At 39.1% G+C, this 19,459-nt stretch overlaps 1 protein-coding gene across 1 annotated transcript; it reads right to left on the reverse strand.

Annotated features, from left to right (window-relative positions):
* Window positions 1-1,676: 1,676 nt before the first annotated feature.
* Window positions 1,677-19,107, reverse strand: xrcc3 (X-ray repair complementing 3). Its single transcript, XM_085770742.1, has 8 exons — window positions 18,992-19,107; window positions 18,213-18,416; window positions 17,035-17,172; window positions 14,974-15,165; window positions 11,848-12,002; window positions 5,729-5,941; window positions 2,015-2,049; window positions 1,677-1,911 (listed from the first exon to the last, which is right to left on the reverse strand). The coding sequence occupies exons 2-8, from the start codon at window positions 18,295-18,297 to the stop codon at window positions 1,677-1,679; spliced, it is 1,053 nt and encodes a 350-aa protein (XP_085626868.1). The 5' UTR covers window positions 18,298-18,416; window positions 18,992-19,107.
* Between the last annotated feature and the right edge of the window lie 352 nt (window positions 19,108-19,459).

A 19,459-nucleotide genomic window follows, 5' to 3' on the forward strand; every position in this document is an offset into this window, starting at 1 on the left:
TTTGAGGACCAGGGTCCAGGTTTACTTTAGGTGCATGGCAGTCGGGTTATGTTGTGTTACCGTCTGAAAACCATCTGAAACACCAGAGACTCTGAGTCTCAGGGCGAAGCCAGAGTTCAGTCTGATGTCTTTCACCTTTCACACAGGAGAAAACCTTTGAATAGTGTAACTGTGTCTGACCTGGAGCTGAATCAACTGTTCTGTGATGGTAAATTTGAATCTTCCTTTGTTTTAATCACTTGAGACGTCCCCCCACCCCGCTTTCCCTCCAAGGTCTCAGATCTCCTTTAATTTACTACCCATTTGTGTATTTTCATGTCTAAACCTTGTAATTGCATTCCAAGTTTCAGACACACCCAACCTCTCACTTTCTCATGATATACTCAAACCCTTTTGTATTTTAAATTGCGTTGATTAGAGCTCTAATCACACTCCAGGATGTCGGTGCCGATACTGTGAAAGACCAGAGTGTGAAAGGACATCCTGAGACGGGGCTACGACCCCTCAGCAGACAAAGGGATGTGAAATATACCTGAGGGGGCGTTCCTCAGGTAGAAATGTTTAGGTCTCCACATTGTCTTGGTCTTTTCTTTACCATGACCCCTCGGGTGAGGACTGACCTTTACTTGCAAGGAAATGAAATCATGTCGGCCGGCGAAGTCTCTATTTCATTATTCACTAACAGCAAACAGCTAAACATTTCCACGACATCACCTAGTGTGAACTGAGCAGCGGTGAACGTCATTTAACAGGGTTCCTACAGCTTAAGCCAAGTTACATTTAAGACTTTTTAAGACTTTTTTAAAGCCACTTGAAATGAAATTTAAGACCGACTTCATAATAAACACAAATGCAGAAAAAAGAAATAAAACCACCACATCAATTACATCATAGGGTTAGGGACAATTTACCCACTTTCCTCTGTGGTCCAAGGTAAAGTGACTGCTACAGGAACATTGGATTGTGTCTCTTTCAAGCTGTCCTTTCAAAATAAATGTCTCTTGACAGCTGTCCTTTCAAAATAAATGTCTCTTGACAGCTGTCCTTTCAAAATAAAAGCATAGAAAGTCTGAAAAAACAAAAAACACTGACTTGGGAGCTGGAGGCGGTCGCCACTAACTTCTCTCTGTCGGATTGTTACCAATTATTTAGAGATTTGAGACTAATTACAACCATAAAATAACTTACCAGGTGTTTTTTACATTTTTAAGACGTTTGAAACATTTAAGACATTTTAATGCCGATTAAGGCCTTGATTTTAGATTAATGAATTCAATGCCTTTTAAGACGTTTTAAGGACCCGTAAGAACCCTGTTTAAAGCTCGTTTCCATGGTGATGTTCAGATCATCACTGTGACGTCACAACAGGAAGTAGACGGAGCGTCGATGACGTCATGATGTATCACATCACCATGGTTTCTGTCTCATGTTCCTGTTCTAAGTGAAAGTGTTCGCGCTCTTATTTTGAAAGAGCAAAGCAACATCCTGTCTCTGCCGTTGCCGTGGTAACTTGACAGCGTGACACGGCGCATGTCGTCATGGTGTCGTTGTGTGAAGTCATCACAGAGTCAGGGTGGAGAGGCTTTTATTTACATCCCATAATATTTACATGACATCATCATTATGGGATGTCGGAGGGGGGATCATTATGGGATGTCTCCTCCCCCCTCAGCCCCTCAGATCAGATCATTATGGGATGTCCCCTCCCCCCTCAGCCCCTCCCTCCACACGGCGGCGTCTCGTCCGTCTCGCGCCAGGTGAGGAGCGAACACGACGTCCAGCCGCCGCAGCACGCTGCTCTGGTCGCCGCGGGCAACCGTCGCCTGGAGACGCCGCATCATCAGCCGCACCGTCACCTGATTGGCCCACGCCAGACCCAACGCGGGCGCCACGCCGCCGGACGACAGAGGACTGGGATAGGACGAGACACCATGACATCACTATGACATCACTATGACATCAGAGCAGACAGTCACCATGACAACCACAGGAGGAGAAGGAGGCGCTCTCTTACCCCAGAGTGGGATCCGCTCTGAAGACGTCCGACACCTGAAACACACAGATTTTAAATATCTCGGTGTGCTCATTGATAATAATCTCACCTTTAAAGATCAAAAAGGTCTCCAAGTGCGTTACATTTAATTTGTCAAACTTTAGACAAATCCACAGTCGCATGTCGACCAAGGCAGCATTAATGTACATGCACTCAATGATCTTGTCCCATATAACATATTGTTTGACTACTTGGTCTCAAGCGAGCAACACCGCTCTCAAACCATTACTTTCACTATACAAAAAACCCTTAATAGTAAGGGCAACATATGAAAATCTGGGAACTAAATCCTTACCAAGAAATTTCTTCACAATTGTCTTTAGGAACATGCGTAGTATGACGTCTTAAAATGTTGAAATTCAACTCCCGTGGGAAACCCCCTAAAAAACTACTCAAAGTTGGGGTACCCGTAACTGGGTTTTTGAACATTCCGAAATGTTAAATTTGGCCTTAAGTAACTTGTGAGGGGTCAAACTAGGGGTTTTTCATGATTCTGAGTTGATCGCAAACATTAGTTTTATGCCCAAAACACTCCTTGGTGGAGAAAAAAACAGCCACACCCACTTTTCTTGTTCATCGGAACCCCCATCACCACCACCAATAGAATGTATTGCAGAGAAGCCATTCCTTAGCATTGCAGAGGTTGTGTTACATAATACTACTAAATACTCAATATAATATAACTTTTATTCTACCCTTTTTTCTATAGGACATTATACAGACCCTCCAGGATTTTATGATGTCACAATTGCAACTATTAATGCAAATTCAATCATGAATTCTTTGGCCTTGCCACTGCAACTTTTCAGCAAATTTGCTGTCATGGACCGCTGTGGCTAGCTGTGGTCAGCTGTGGTCACAGTGTTTCCATTACTTTTTTTTGCATGTCTGTGTTTTTATTACTAGTTATTGTTATTGATAACATGCATAAGAAACTTAAAAATTGTGGTAACACTTTATTTGATGCCTATCTCTATAATGCATTATTATCATACTTATAATGAGTTATAAACACTCATAAATGATCATAATGCTTTACAACAATAAGCATAACGCACTATAAAGCATTTTATCATGACTAATAAGGTCAGGTATTATAATACGTTATAATTGTTAGTAACTCGCTGACAATGCCCACATTTATGCATTATAAATATAGTTATAATGTGTTGCAATTGGCTTATAGTCGTGTATAACTATCATAATAAACACTCATAAATTATCATAAGGCTTTATAACAATAATCATAACACATCATAGAGCATTATAACTGTATTATAATACTTTATAAAATGCTCTTTAATGTGTTATGCTAAATGTTATAAAGCCTTATGATCATTTATGAGTATTTATAATGATGGTTATACACTTTTATAAGCCAATTATAACACATTATAACTATATTTAAAATGTATTATCGACCTGGGCATTGTCAGCCAGTTACTAACAATTATAATGTATTATAATACCTGACCTTATAAGTCACAATAAAATGTTTTATAGTGTGTTATGATTATTGTTATGAAGTATTGATTATTGTTATAAGATATTATGATCATTTATGAATGTATATAATTATAGTTATACAATGCTATAACCACATTATAACTTATTATAACTATGTTTATGCATTATAGAGATAGGCGTCAAAGTCTTACCAAAATGGTTAATAGTTGGCTAACAGTAGCTAATATGGTTAGTTAGCCAACTCCTATGTGCGACTGAATCTGATGACCATCTGACCATTTTATTTTACTAGCTGACTGCTCCATTAGCTATCAAACTAGGATAACATGGTGTAGGCCTGTTGTCTTCATGAGGATTTTTGCAGTTTAGGTGGTGATCTACTATACTCAATAGAATACATTAGAGATCAGCTATTCCTGTGCATGACAGAGGTTTTCTTTAATGTCACAAAAAAACTTCTACTATTACTACTGAATACTTAATATAGCCTAACTATATTCTATCTTTTTCCATTGTTGGACATTAATCTAGCACACACGTCAATCTCATGTCAAAAACCTGGGGGCCAGATCTGTCCTGAGATACACTTTTATATGGCCTTCAAGAAAAATATTATGTTAATAATGGCCCACCAATACAGCATTCACATTACTCACATTACAAATCCCATAATACACTACAACAGCTACCATACGGTCATGACCAAGCAATAGGCCCAAGCTGGAATGAACAAGTTTGTGACACACTGCAACATCTATCTTTTTCCATTCTTCAAAAAGAGCCTGGATGCTCGATGGAGATTGATGCTCAGTGTGTGTGCAGATTAACATTATCATGTTTGCAATCAATGTAGCACCACTGTGTATTTTTTGTGCTTTTCCTATCTTCATTTCGAACAAACTTGTTTCAGTTGTTGCTGGTATGTGAAATCTGGTGCATGTCCACTGTGTTTTCTCTCTCGCTGCTTGCTACCAATCCGCATAATAAATTACATTTATAATAACTTTTTAAATAAATTTAGCGACACCACAAAATCCTGGAGGGTCTGTATAATGTCCTATAGAAAAAAAGGTAGAATAAAAGTTACATTATATTGAGTATTTAGTAGTATTATGTAAGACAACCTCTGTAATGCTAAGGAATGGCTTCTCTGCAATACATTCTATTGGTGGTGGTGATGGGGGTTCCAATGAACAAGAAAAGTGGGTGTGGCTGTTTTTTTCTCCACCAAGGAGTGTTTTGGGCATAAAACTAATGTTTGCGATCAACTCAGGATCATGAAAAACCCCTAGTTTGACCCCTCACAAGTTATTTAAGGCCAAATTTAACATTTCGGAATGTTCAAAAATCCAGTTACGGGTACCCCAACTTTGAGTAGTTTTTTAGGGGGTTTCCCACGGGAGTTGAATTTCAACATTTTAAGACATGATATTACGCACGTTCCTAAAGACAATTGTGAAGAAATTTCTTGGTAAGGATTTAGTTCCCAGATTGGTCAAATATCAGCTAAAATACCCTTACTATAAAGTGCTGGACAGGAAATCCAATAACTATCATCATTGTCATATTTTACTGAAATACAAGCTGTTAAATTGGGAAAACCTGATTAAATATTCACACTTTTGTCTTATGTACAAAATCATACATGGACGTGCGCCTCCAGCATTGAATCAGTTTATAAAAATGGTATCAACATCTACTCAGAGTGCAACTAGAGGAGACTGTGTTATTGCGTTTAGAAAAAGTTCTTTCGGCCAGTCTGTGTTTTCTATTAGAGCTGCTCGCGAATGGAACTCTATTCCAACTCACATTAGAAATATTTCAAATTACATCTCCTTTAAACACTTTTTAAAAAAGTGGCTAATTAGTGGTCAAGGCTGTGAACATTAAATTTCTTGTCATGTTGTCTGTGTATTAATTGTCTAGTATTGTTGCTTTTTGTGCATGGCTTCTAATGTGTCCAATGTGTATAATGTTTTTGTGTCTTGTGTACTTGTACGTACGTGTTCTTTTTATGATCAAAACTCAAACCTGTCTTTCATAAATCCGTATTTGACTGAAGGTGAATCACAGCTGCATCCAAATGAAAGCTTTCTGGTTCCTTAGAATGAGTTGTTACAAGTCGTTACAAATACATGCAACCGCACGTACTATACCTTTAAAGGAAGACACACAGAGGACAGGTGAGAGGTGAGAGGGAACAGTTACCTGGTTGACACAGAGCACCGGCGCGTTGAACTGGAGGCTCAGCTGCCTCAGCGCCGCCGAGACGCTGAGCAGCTGCTTGTTCCTCTGCAGCCAATCAGAGGCCTCGAACTCAGAGCGGAACAGCGCCGCCAGCGAGTCCACGACCACCAGACGCACGAGGCCGCGCGCCAGAAGGACGGGGACACGGCGCGACAGACACCGCTGCAGACACTCCTGAGGACAGAGAGGACAGAGGTTAATGAAAAACATCTGATACAGGAGATAAATTATATAAATATAAATATAAATCCTTCACATCAGACTCAAATTAACAACATACAAACATTTAACACAAATATACCAACCAGACATAATCACTGAAATACATAGAACAGAATAATCCCCAAAAATCTCAAGAAAACTACAAAAAGAAAGAAAAAGAAAGAAAGAAAAACAAGAAGCCGCTCGTCTTCCTCCAGTTAAAACCAGTTTACATTTAAACCAAGGGGGCAGTTGTGGGTCTGAGAAGTGAAGTCACTTCCGCGTTCAAAAAACTGCAATCCCCTCTTCTTCCTCTGGGGGCTGGTGTCAGAAGGGAGCATTCCCCATAGACCCCCATGTTAAAATCACAGACTTTACATCCTCAGTAAACATGTTAAAAGCCTGGTGTCAGAACGTTTTTTCGTCTCAATCGATAGTTTCTACCCCCGCACACACTCTGAGGGGGGGGGATTTTTTTTAAACTCTACAGTTTTACTGTTATAAGGTTAAAATTCTGGCCAATCAGGGCGCGGAAACGTTGAGTGACAGGTCCGGAGCGGTCCGGAGACAGGCTGCTTCGAGGCCAGTGGGCGGGTTCTCGGCCGGCCAATCCAACATGGCGCTGTTCAGGCCGCCATATTTGAGTCACAAAAACGACTCCCCACAACCAATGGGGGACGTCACGGACGCTACGTCCATTCTTTTTACAGTCTATGATTTAAACATTAATCTGCAATCACAACATAAAGACTAAATCTACATTAAATCTGTACCATCAGATTATCATCTACATCATCCACATCAAAGAACACGTGTAAGATATAATAACTCTGATGTACAGCAGTTAGAAAATAAAATAAAATAAAATAAAAAGAATAAAACAAATGAAAATGACAAGAGACTCTATTACGCTACATAAGACCCTTTATGTGTGTGTGTGTGTTATTTTACAGATATGAAATTCCAAGATATGTTTTATTTGCTTTTTGAATGTTAGTTTGTGTGTGAGTTTAGTTAAAGGAGCAGTTCCATGTTTTCATTGATCTGTATTCTAGTGTGTGTTTGGTTTAGAAGCGTGAAGCGGCCTTGTGTTGCCGTCTGGTGGCGTGTGGATGAACGATATGAATCATGATTGTGTTTTAACTGAGTGTATTGATATAAAGGTGTTTAAACTGTAATGTAAAGGTGTTTAAACTGTCATGTAAAGGTGTTTAAACTGTAATGTAAAGGTGTTTAAACTGTAATGTAAAGGTGTTTTAAACTGTAATTTAAACTGTAATATAAAGGTGTTTTAAATTGTAATATAAAGGTGTTTAAACTGTAATATAAAGGTGTTTTAAACTGTAATATAAAGGTGTTTTAAACTGTAATATAAAGGTGTTTAAACTGTAATGTAAAGGTGTTTAAACTGTAATATAAAGGTGTTTAAACTGTAATATAAAGGTGTTTTAAACTGTAATATAAAGGTGTTTTAAACTGTAATATAAAGGTGTTTAAACTGTAATATAAAGGTGTTTTAAACTGTAATATAAAGGTGTTTAAACTGTAATATAAAGGTGTTTTAAACTGTAATATAAAGGTGTTTAAACTGTCATGTAAAGGTGTTTAAACTGTAATGTAAAGGTGTTTTAAACTGTAATGTAAAGGTGTTTAAACTGTAATGTAAAGGTGTTTTAAACTGTCATGTAAAGGTGTTTTAAACTGTAATGTAAAGGTGTTTAAACTGTCATGTAAAGGTGTTTTAAACTGTAATGTAAAGGTGTTTAAACTGTAATGTAAAGGTGTTTAAACTGTAATGTAAAGGTGTTTTAAACTGTAATGTAAAGGTGTTTTAAACTGTCATGTAAAGGTGTTTAAACTGTAATGTAAAGGTGTTTTAAACTGTAATGTAAAGGTGTTTAAACTGTAATATAAAGGTGTTTTAAACTGTAATTTAAACTGTAATATAAAGGTGTTTTAAACTGTAATATAAAGGTGTTTTAAACTGTAATTTAAACTGTAATATAAAGGTGTTTTAAACTGTAATGTAAAGGTGTTTAAACTGTAATATAAAGGTGTTTTAAACTGTAATATAAAGGTGTTTTAAACTGTAATATAAAGGTGTTTAAACTGTCATGTAAAGGTGTTTAAACTGTAATGTAAAGGTGTTTTAAACTGTAATGTAAAGGTGTTTAAACTGTAATATAAAGGTGTTTTAAACTGTAATTTAAACTGTAATATAAAGGTGTTTTAAACTGTAATATAAAGGTGTTTTAAACTGTAATTTAAACTGTAATATAAAGGTGTTTTAAACTGTAATGTAAAGGTGTTTAAACTGTAATATAAAGGTGTTTTAAACTGTAATATAAAGGTGTTTTAAACTGTAATATAAAGGTGTTTAAACTGTCATGTAAAGGTGTTTAAACTGTCATGTAAAGGTGTTTAAACTGTCATGTAAAGGTGTTTAAACTGTCATGTAAAGGTGTTTTAAACTGTAATTTAAACTGTAATATAAAGGTGTTTTAAACTGTAATATAAAGGTGTTTAAACTGTAATTTAAACTGTAATATAAAGGTGTTTTAAACTGTCATGTAAAGGTGTTTAAACTGTCATGTAAAGGTGTTTAAACTGTAATGTAAAGGTGTTTAAACTGTCATGTAAAGGTGTTTAAACTGTAATGTAAAGGTGTTTAAACTGTCATGTAAAGGTGTTTAAACTGTAATGTAAAGGTGTTTTAAACTGTAATGTAAAGGTGTTTTAAACTGTCATGTAAAGGTGTTTTAAACTGTAATGTAAAGGTGTTTAAACTGTAATGTAAAGGTGTTTTAAACTGTCATGTAAAGGTGTTTAAACTGTCATGTAAAGGTGTTTAAACTGTCATGTAAAGGTGTTTAAACTGTCATGTAAAGGTGTTTTAAACTGTCATGTAAAGGTGTTTAAACTGTAATGTAAAGGTGTTTAAACTGTAATGTAAAGGTGTTTTAAACTGTCATGTAAAGGTGTTTAAACTGTCATGTAAAGGTGTTTAAACTGTCATGTAAAGGTGTTTAAACTGTAATGTAAAGGTGTTTTAAACTGTCATGTAAAGGTGTTTAAACTGTCATGTAAAGGTGTTTAAACTGTAATGTAAAGGTGTTTAAACTGTCATGTAAAGGTGTTTAAACTGTCATGTAAAGGTGTTTAAACTGTCATGTAAAGGTGTTTAAACTGTCATGTAAAGGTGTTTAAACTGTAATGTAAAGGTGTTTTAAACTGTCATGTAAAGGTGTTTAAACTGTAATGTAAAGGTGTTTAAACTGTAATGTAAAGGTGTTTTAAACTGTCATGTAAAGGTGTTTAAACTGTCATGTAAAGGTGTTTAAACTGTAATGTAAAGGTGTTTTAAACTGTCATGTAAAGGTGTTTAAACTGTCATGTAAAGGTGTTTAAACTGTCATGTAAAGGTGTTTAAACTGTAATGTAAAGGTGTTTAAACTGTAATGTAAAGGTGTTTTAAACTGTAATGTAAAGGTGTTTAAACTGTAATGTAAAGGTGTTTAAACTGTAATGTAAAGGTGTTTAAACTGTCATGTAAAGGTGTTTTAAACTGTAATGTAAAGGTGTTTAAACTGTAATGTAAAGGTGTTTAAACTGTCATGTAAAGGTGTTTAAACTGTCATGTAAAGGTGTTTAAACTGTCATGTAAAGGTGTTTAAACTGTAATGTAAAGGTGTTTTAAACTGTCATGTAAAGGTGTTTAAACTGTCATGTAAAGGTGTTTAAACTGTCATGTAAAGGTGTTTAAACTGTCATGTAAAGGTGTTTAAACTGTCATGTAAAGGTGTTTAAACTGTCATGTAAAGGTGTTTAAACTGTCATGTAAAGGTGTTTAAACTGTCATGTAAAGGTGTTTAAACTGTCATGTAAAGGTGTTTAAACTGTCATGTAAAGGTGTTTTAAACTGTCATGTAAAGGTGTTTAAACTGTCATGTAAAGGTGTTTTAAACTGTCATGTAAAGGTGTTTAAACTGTAATGTAAAGGTGTTTTAAACTGTAATGTAAAGGTGTTTTAAACTGTAATGTAAAGGTGTTTTAAACTGTAATGTAAAGGTGTTTAAACTGTAATGTAAAGGTGTTTTAAACTGTCATGTAAAGGTGTTTAAACTGTAATGTAAAGGTGTTTAAACTGTAATGTAAAGGTGTTTAAACTGTAATGTAAAGGTGTTTAAACTGTAATGTAAAGGTGTTTAAACTGTAATGTAAAGGTGTTTTAAACTGTCATGTAAAGGTGTTTTAAACTGTCATGTAAAGGTGTTTAAACTGTCATGTAAAGGTGTTTTAAACTGTAATGTAAAGGTGTTTAAACTGTAATGTAAAGGTGTTTAAACTGTAATGTAAAGGTGTTTAAACTGTAATGTAAAGGTGTTTTAAACTGTAATGTAAAGGTTTTAAACTGTAATGTAAAGGTGTTTAAACTGTAATGTAAAGGTGTTTAAACTGTAATGTAAAGGTGTTTAAACTGTAATGTAAAGGTGTTTAAACTGTAATGTAAAGGTGTTTTAACTGTAATGTAAAGGTGTTTAAACTGTAATGTAAAGGTGTTTAAACTGTAATGTAAAGGTGTTTAAACTGTAATGTAAAGGTGTTTTAAACTGTAATGTAAAGGTGTTTTAAACTGTAATGTAAAGGTGTTTTAAACTGTCATGTAAAGGTGTTTAAACTGTAATGTAAAGGTGTTTTAAACTGTAATGTAAAGGTGTTTAAACTGTAATGTAAAGGTGTTTAAACTGTAATGTAAAGGTGTTTTAAACTGTAATGTAAAGGTGTTTAAACTGTCATGTAAAGGTGTTTAAACTGTAATGTAAAGGTGTTTAAACTGTAATGTAAAGGTGTTTAAACTGTAATGTAAAGGTGTTTAAACTGTAATGTAAAGGTGTTTTAAACTGTCATGTAAAGGTGTTTAAACTGTAATATAAAGGTGTTTTAAACTGTCATGTAAAGGTGTTTAAACTGTAATGTAAAGGTGTTTAAACTGTAATGTAAAGGTGTTTAAACTGTAATGTAAAGGTGTTTAAACTGTAATGTAAAGGTGTTTAAACTGTCATGTAAAGGTGTTTAAACTGTAATGTAAAGGTGTTTAAACTGTAATGTAAAGGTGTTTAAACTGTAATGTAAAGGTGTTTTAAACTGTAATGTAAAGGTGTTTAAACTGTAATGTAAAGGTGTTTTAAACTGTCATGTAAAGGTGTTTAAACTGTAATATAAAGGTGTTTTAAACTGTCATGTAAAGGTGTTTAAACTGTAATGTAAAGGTGTTTAAACTGTAATGTAAAGGTGTTTTAAACTGTAATGTAAAGGTGTTTAAACTGTAATGTAAAGGTGTTTAAACTGTCATGTAAAGGTGTTTAAACTGTAATGTAAAGGTGTTTAAACTGTAATGTAAAGGTGTTTAAACTGTAATGTAAAGGTGTTTAAACTGTAATATAAAGGTGTTTTAAACTGTCATGTAAAGGTGTTTAAACTGTAATGTAAAGGTGTTTAAACTGTAATGTAAAGGTGTTTTAAACTGTAATGTAAAGGTGTTTAAACTGTAATGTAAAGGTGTTTAAACTGTAATGTAAAGGTGTTTAAACTGTAATGTTTTCCATAGTGAGAGAAGTGATGCAGCATCGACTCTGTCCTCTTTTAACTGTTGTAGACAGGAATGTTGTTGATGCTGTTACTGTTACTGTCTGGGCAAGGTGAGACAGAGAGGAGAGACAGGTGAAGACAGGTGAGACAGAGAGGACAGACAGGTGAAGACAGAGAGAACAGACAGGTGAAGACAGGTGAGACAGGTGAGACAGGTGAAGACAGGTGAGACAGAGAGGACAGAGGACAGGTGAAGACAGAGGACAGGTGATGACAGGTGATGACGTCACCAGGTCGGCGGCGTGCTCCACGTAGACGCCGTCACTGAAGCGGAGACCGTTGACGAGGGACGAGGGGACGTCGGAGCGCAGACAGGACTGTTCCTGGATCAGCTGCTGCAGCCGTCGGCACGGAAACAAGTCCTCGGTGCTGATGAAGACGGCGCCTGGACAGAGGACAGAGGCAAGGCATCTTTATTTCTACAGCGCATTTCATACCAAGGCAACTCAATGTGCTTTACATAAAGACAAAACATTAAAAAAAGAAGCATAAGACAGAATAAAAACAAACAAAACACTGAAAACAGAGTTAAAAACAGAGCAAATAAAAGTAAAATAGATGAAGTTTTAAGTTCTCAGCTATAAGCACGTGAAAAGAGAAATGTTTTTAACCTGGATGTAAAAGTGCTGACAGTTGGGGCTGATCTCAGGTCTGCTGGTAGTTTGTTCCAGTTGTTGCAGCATCACAGCTAAATGCTGCTTCACCATGTCTGGTCTGAACTCTGAGCTCCACTATCTGACCTGAGTCAGTAGATCTCAGAGCTCTACTGGGTTTAGACTCTACTAACATGTCATTCATGTATTATATATATATACCTATGTATATGTAGGGGTGTAAGAAAATATCGATACAGCACAATATCGCGATATTTTGAACGGCGATACTGTATCGATACACGGACGCCAAGTATCGATCTTTTATTATATAAATTGAGGTGAAAAAAAAAAAGTGAATTTAATGTTTTGGTACTATAGTTGTAGTTGCTTGTTCAGCCCAGTAGATGGTGTTGTTGGCGGCATCAGAGAAAGAGATCAGGAAAGCCCCATCATTGTTTAAATCAAACATAATGCACATGTTTTATAAAGCGTAGAATGTGCCACAGTGCGACCGACACCGACAGTTACTCATCCGTAGCAAAGCTTCCCGTCACAACAAACACCGGTGAAGTGTGCTAGACGAGCTCGGCTTTCTACGCCGTGAAGGACCAGGAGAGACCGGGGCTGCACCTGGTGCAACCCCGCCGAGGCGTCACCTCAGGCGGCTTGTCAGATCACCTAGACGGGGCAAGCCAGGCGGCGTCTGTGCCGGGCTACATGCTAATCCACACACGCTAACAGCGCCTGCACTCATGCCACCAAGCGTCCGCTCCCTCGTCAACAACACGGATTACTGCAGACTGTTCACAGCTTCTCAGCGTAGCGGAGGAGCCGCTGTGTTCACGTTGTCACGGAAACCAGGTAGAACCGGAGCACCGCGAGCGCTGCAGCCCAGCTGGAGGAGCTAATGCTACAGAGCTGACCATAGACTGTAGAGCCGACAGGCTCCGCTAGCCGCTAAGCTAACGGGAGCTGGTGTTGTTGTGGTGCAGGATGCCGTGGTAGGTTCCGCTCACTGCTCAGCACACGGGGAAATCCACAGCTGTTTGTTGTGTTTGTGTGACGGACGAGTGTCTCTCACTGCCAGTGTCTGTGTGTGACTGCAGTCTGTGTGACTGCAGCCTTTATTGCCAGACAGGACGTGGTAGCACCAGAGTGTAAAGAATAATATTGGATTATTCTGTTATATGTATGGGTTGGTATGTGTTTAATTTCTGTATGTTGTTATTATTTTGAGTCTGATGTAGAGGATCTGTATCCTGTATCAGATGTTTTTTCATTAAATTTCATTAAATATAGGCTACAGTTTGTCAGTCTCAGATACTATGGTTATATTTCATTTTCAATTTAACATTTTTATTTAAATGTAAAACTACATATTTAATTTATTTTTACTTGTAGTCTAGTAGTGCAGCAGTCTACATGTTTGTATTTCATTAATTTGAACTAGTAGGCTATGGAAACAGTTCAGTTTGTCAGATGCATATATTTGCCCATTTTGCATCAATGATTGAAGTGAGGTAAACAGACTGAGAAGTTTATCTTATTAGAAAACACAGATGTTAACAAAGTTTTCATTAGGCTAGGTGATGAATTACTATCATTTGATGTTAATATCGGCTTACAACTCGGATTTAAAGATGCATGATACATTGTTAGTTTTCAGCGAACTATGTAATATCGCAATATATCACAAAATTTGGATATCGCAATATATCGTATCGTGACCCAAGTATCGTGATACGTATCGTATCGTGAGGTCCTTGCCAATACACACCCCTATGTATATGTATATGTATATGTATATATGAGGACAGAGGACACGTTGGTGCTGCCTTCACTGACCTACGGCTCGTTTCTAGACCTACGGAGCAAATAGATTTGCTGCTGCTACGGTGCAGATAGAACAAACAACTATTTACACCAGAAATGTGTTTTATGACTCGACCCAGTTCAATTTTACAAAAGGTACATTTGTTATCGATGTCAAGGAATCTTGAAACATACATCTTAGATGGGTTTATGTTATGTTAGTATTTTTAAATGTAATTCTCTAATTTTATTTGTGACACATAATTTAAAAGGAACAAGCCTTGTGCCAATTAATATCCATGAAAACAGCATTCCAAAAGAAGTTCCCTCAAGGTGTTATGTTTTTAGCACTGCACTGCAAAAACTCCAAATCTGTCCAAGAATATTTGTCTCATTTCTAGTCAAAACTAATCTCTTTCCACTTAAAATAAGACTCTTCACCTAAACATTAACTTGTTTTTAGATCATTTTCACTTGTTTCAAACTCATTTTCACTTGAAATAAGTAGAAAAATCTAGTGCTTTTAATAAGAAAGAAAAACTTGCTCCACTATCAGATTTTTCTACTTATTTCAAGTGAAAATCTGCTTGAAAGAAGTAAAAAGTGTCTAAAAACAACCCCCCCCTCACCTACCAGCGTCCAGCCCCCCCCCCCCTCACCTACCAGCGTCCAGCCCCCCCCCCCCTCACCTACCAGCGTCCAGCCCCCCCCCGCCCCCCTCAACCCCCTCCACTGTGACACCGTGGTGGTGGTGTGTTGTTAGGAATACAAATGGGTTTTACCAGCGTCCAGCCCCCCCTCCTACCTGCCCCCCCCCTCACCTACCAGCGTCCAGCCCCCCCCCCCCTCACCTACCAGCGTCCAGCCCCCCCCCCCCCCCTCACCTACCAGCCCCCCCCCCCCCCCTCACCTACCAGCGTCCAGCCCCCCCCCCCCCCCCTCACCTACCAGCGTCCAGCCCCCCCCAGGCTGCAGGGTACTGCACCGACAGACAGAGCTGCAGACTGAGCTGAGTCTTCCCCGCTCCGCTCTCTCCAGACAGCTCAGTGATGCCCCCCAGAGGAAGACCCCCCCTCAGCAGCCGGTCCAGCACCGGGCAGCCCAGACTGAGGCGGGGGGGGGGCACCAGCAGGTTGCACGCTGCAGAGGGACAGAGGGACAGAGAGACAGAGAGACAGTGTTAACGTTATAAACAGCACTACTTTATTCAGTAACTGTAATCCAGAAAGTTCCTGTTTCAGCTGGTGACATAGATAAACTGTAGATACTGACTAGATGTACACCGCCTTCTGCTTCTCAGCGTACGTCAACACGGCGGCCATCTTGGTCCGGGGTTCTGACCATAGACATATAAACGTCTGACCAGCAGTCAGACCAGTCAGACCCTGTAGAACATGTTTCACTGTGTTTATGCATGTGGGTGTCTGAGTATGGAAGTGTATGTTTATTTTTTTTTAAATTATTTAAAAAAATTCAAAAAGTTTTTTTGTTGTTGTATCATAAATATCTGTCTGACATTTATAATAAACCAAACAGCTTGAAAACAGGTTGAATATCCAGTGAGTTGTGGTGATGTTAATGGTTGATAGACCTCTAGTGCAGGAAGTAGACACGGCTTCCCCCTCACCAAGATGGCCGCCACGTTGACGTATTCCACTCAGTAGAGCTGCAGCATCTAGTCAGTATATATATCTATGAGCTGGTGAGAGAAGATGTTTATCAGGAACTAACTAACCGACTCTCTCAGTATCCCTCCACTCAGGCGGAGGGATACTGAGAGAGTCGACATATTTGAGGTTTTATAAAAAGGTAACGCAATAGTTACTTTTCATGGTAATTAGTTACTTTTATAATGTAATAACTCAGTTACTGACTCCATTACTTTTGGGGAGAAGTAACTAGTAACTATAATTAATTACTTTTTTTAAAGTGATGTACACACAGGGGTTAAAGCAGAAGTCAGCGATCCGGTGGTTTTGTCTAACTTCCTGTCAGCAGATGGAGTTAGCAGCATAGACATATATACATAGACGCCGCATTGGCTGTGGAGCGACGTGCCTACGCGCCGCCATATTGGAACAGGACTGACAGCGGCAGCAGTGCTGCAACTATGGGGAAAAGAGGAACTCCTCAACCTCAAATCCGCTGAATTTTGGACCGATTTCCAAACGGTTTGATTTGTTAAAAACGTCAGACATGTAGGTATGATACAGGATGCTTGGATATTTTGAAAATGCTGGTTTTACTTTTTTTTCCTATGCTATCAGCAGACAAGCTTCGGAAAATATACCAGACTTCGGTGCCGCATATGGATGTGTTAATAAGGGGAACATAAAAAACAGATCTTGTAGAATCACTTTTCAGAGGTCAGATGTAAGTAAAGGATAATATATAGTGAGCAGCAGGTTGTTATATAGTGAAATAAACCCAGGACGGACAGAAGCCCTCAGCTCTGAGTCCAGGTTCCATTCTAACCAGCTCACTACATCATCCCGCCTGTTACACAGCTGCTTACTGCTGAAATAACTCATTTGAGACAAAATGTGACGTTATTAATCTATAAATTACCTCTGAAAAAGAAAACTACCGGCACGGTTAGGCACTAATAATATAATAATAGCCTATAATATAATAATATATACCCTTAAAAAAAACTCCTTAAATAAAGACCGGATCTACATATTTATCATGTCTGACATTTGTTACAAACAAACCCCGTGAAAATAGCTTGACAGTTGAGTGAATTATGATACTTTTACATCATACCTCTATGGAAGTAATGCACTGTAGGAGTGAGTAGTCCTGTTCCAAGATGGCCGCCCTGTAGGCACGTCGCTCTAGTGGAAGGCAGCAGTCAATGCGGCGTCTATGTATATATGTCTATGGTTAGCAGCCCCCACCCTCGTCCCTACGAGCACTGTCTCATCCAATCGGTGTGTTCTGACCTGTGATTGGCTGGTGCGTGGTGCTGTCTGACCTGTGATTGGCTGGTGCGTGGTGCTGTCTGACCTGTGATTGGCCGGTGAGGCCTAGCGGCGGTGGCGGCAGCCCTCAGCAGCTGCTTCACGTCGTTCCGGTTCAGACCGGTTCGACTCTGCAGCTCCAGACCAGAGAGCAGCAGAACCTCCTGGACCGACCTGAGCCGCGCTGCAGGGAGAAGACACCTGGTTACCATGGTGACGGACCAGAAACAGAGACAACAACATACCTGGTTACCATGGTGACAGACCAGAAACAGAAACACCCTCAGCCTGGCTGCAGGGAGAAGACACCTGGTTACCATGGTGACAACACACTGGTTACCATGGTGACTGACCAGAAACAACCTCAGGATCATAGGGCAGGATTAATGAGAACGGCCAGTGACGCGACGGCCGCTGCGGGTAACTATAGCAACCAGCGAAGCCACTGGCACGGGAGCACACACAGACTCTAATGTTGACTTCTGTAGGTGATAGATTTTTATTTATTTAACCTTTATTTAACCAGGCAAGCAAATTAAGAACAAAATTCTTATTTTCAAGTGCAGCCTGAGATGATTGTGTGTGTGTGTCTGCAGTAGTGACTGTCTGGCAGAGTTATGGATAATACAATTATTTTATGTCAATGGATGTAGTGGCAGAAGCACAATGACCATTACTGAGTCAGAATAAACACTAACTACACTGTAAGAGACAGAATGTGTATTATATTTAGTGTATTAGGCTGCACTGGGTCATTTTCTAACATGGTTAGTGGTGTGCATATATATGTATATATATATATGTATATATATATACATATATATATATATATATATATATATATATATATATATATATATATATGAGTGGTGTGTGGCCACAGGATTTTTCTAATGAACAAAGAAGGTTTAAAAACACTGAGCTAAGAATCCACCAGGAGTGAGAAAGTGTTTCAGTGTTTGTGGCAGAAGCTTCTGTTGTGTTGTTGTTGTTGTTGTTGTTGTTGTTGTTGTTTTTGTCCTGGTTGTCTTTCTGGTTGTGATTGTTACAGCTCTAAAGACAAACATGGCTGCTGTCAGGGAGGGGGGGGGGGGTTACCATGGTGACAGCTACTGATCCACTGACCAGAAACAACCAGCAACAGGAAACTACCAGAAACAACACACCTGGCTGGTTACCATGGTGACTGACCAGCTCAAACACCTGGTTACCATGGTGACTGACCTCTCCTCGCCGCCGTCCGGATCGTCGCGTGCAGCTCCACTTGGTCCCAGTTCATGTTCCCGCTCCGTCTCTGTCCCGTCTCCATAGAAACTCTGTCCCGTCTCCATAGAAACTCCCGCCGTTCTGCTGCTTTTCAGAGCGCGCGGCTTCACAACACAACAGCGACGCCCAAACACGACGTCATCAGCGGTGGCCGGATGGCGCCTTTTAAACCGTAGATAATAGATAAATAAATCTCTGATTTAAGCCGTTTAAACAGCAGATAATAGATATTTAAGCCGTTTAAACAGCAGATATGTGTCCGTTAGAGCAGCCGCAGCTCAGAGTAAAACCTCCGCTGCTCGGACTCACGTCGCTGTGGGAGTTTTAACAGGTTTTAACAGGTTTTCACCGGTTTTAACCAGGTTTTACTCATTAAAGAGCTCATTGCCACACACACAACACACTAACTACACAGCAACTACAGCCTAACTTACTACCATCAGTCTGCAGATACAGCTCACTCCCCATAGACATACATACATGTCTATGTCACTCCCACTCCGGACAAAGAGCTTCATCCAGTTTCATCTCCACCTCAATCTGACTTCTAAACACTGAACTCACCAGAACTAAACTTCCTTTTTAATTCACCTGTTTTTAACTCATTGTTATCCTTGTGTGTGTCCTTTGTTTTTAACCTTTGCTGCGAGTACTTGTACTGTGTGTGGTTGTAGGGATGTGTGTTATTATTGTGTTGTTGTGGATGTGTTGTGGATGTGTGGATCGTTGTTCTGCACCTGCACTTCTGATCCTTATCCTTCCGCTACGAAGCTCCTAACGGGATAATAAAGTACTGTTGAGTTGAGTCATTTATAACAAAGATAAACCGTCTTTAAAGTGTTTATTCTCTCCACTTCCGCAGTCCGAGCCCCGCCCCCCGTGACGTCACCACGCCGCCCTGACGTCACCACGCCGCCCTGACGTCACCACGCCGCGCCGCAGCAGCAGCAGGAAGAAAACAAACCAACCAACTGAACTCGGAGCAGCAACAACAACATGGATGTTTCATCAGAACCTGATCGGTGATCGATAAGCTGATTGGTTCCCGGTCTCTGGCTCCGTTACATGGTAACGTAACGTTACCTGGACCGAGGGAGGCTGACGTCACAGCGTCTCTAACCGCCGCCGCGCGCGGAGAAGAAGGAGGAGAAGGAGGAGAAGGAGGAGGAGAAGGAGAAGGAGGAGAAGGAGGAGAAGGGCTTCTA

The sequence above is a fragment of the Trachurus japonicus genome, chromosome 24, assembly GCF_045865225.1.
Source record: "Trachurus japonicus isolate A0001 chromosome 24, Traja_1.0".
Classification (NCBI taxonomy): domain Eukaryota; kingdom Metazoa; phylum Chordata; class Actinopteri; order Carangiformes; family Carangidae; genus Trachurus; species Trachurus japonicus.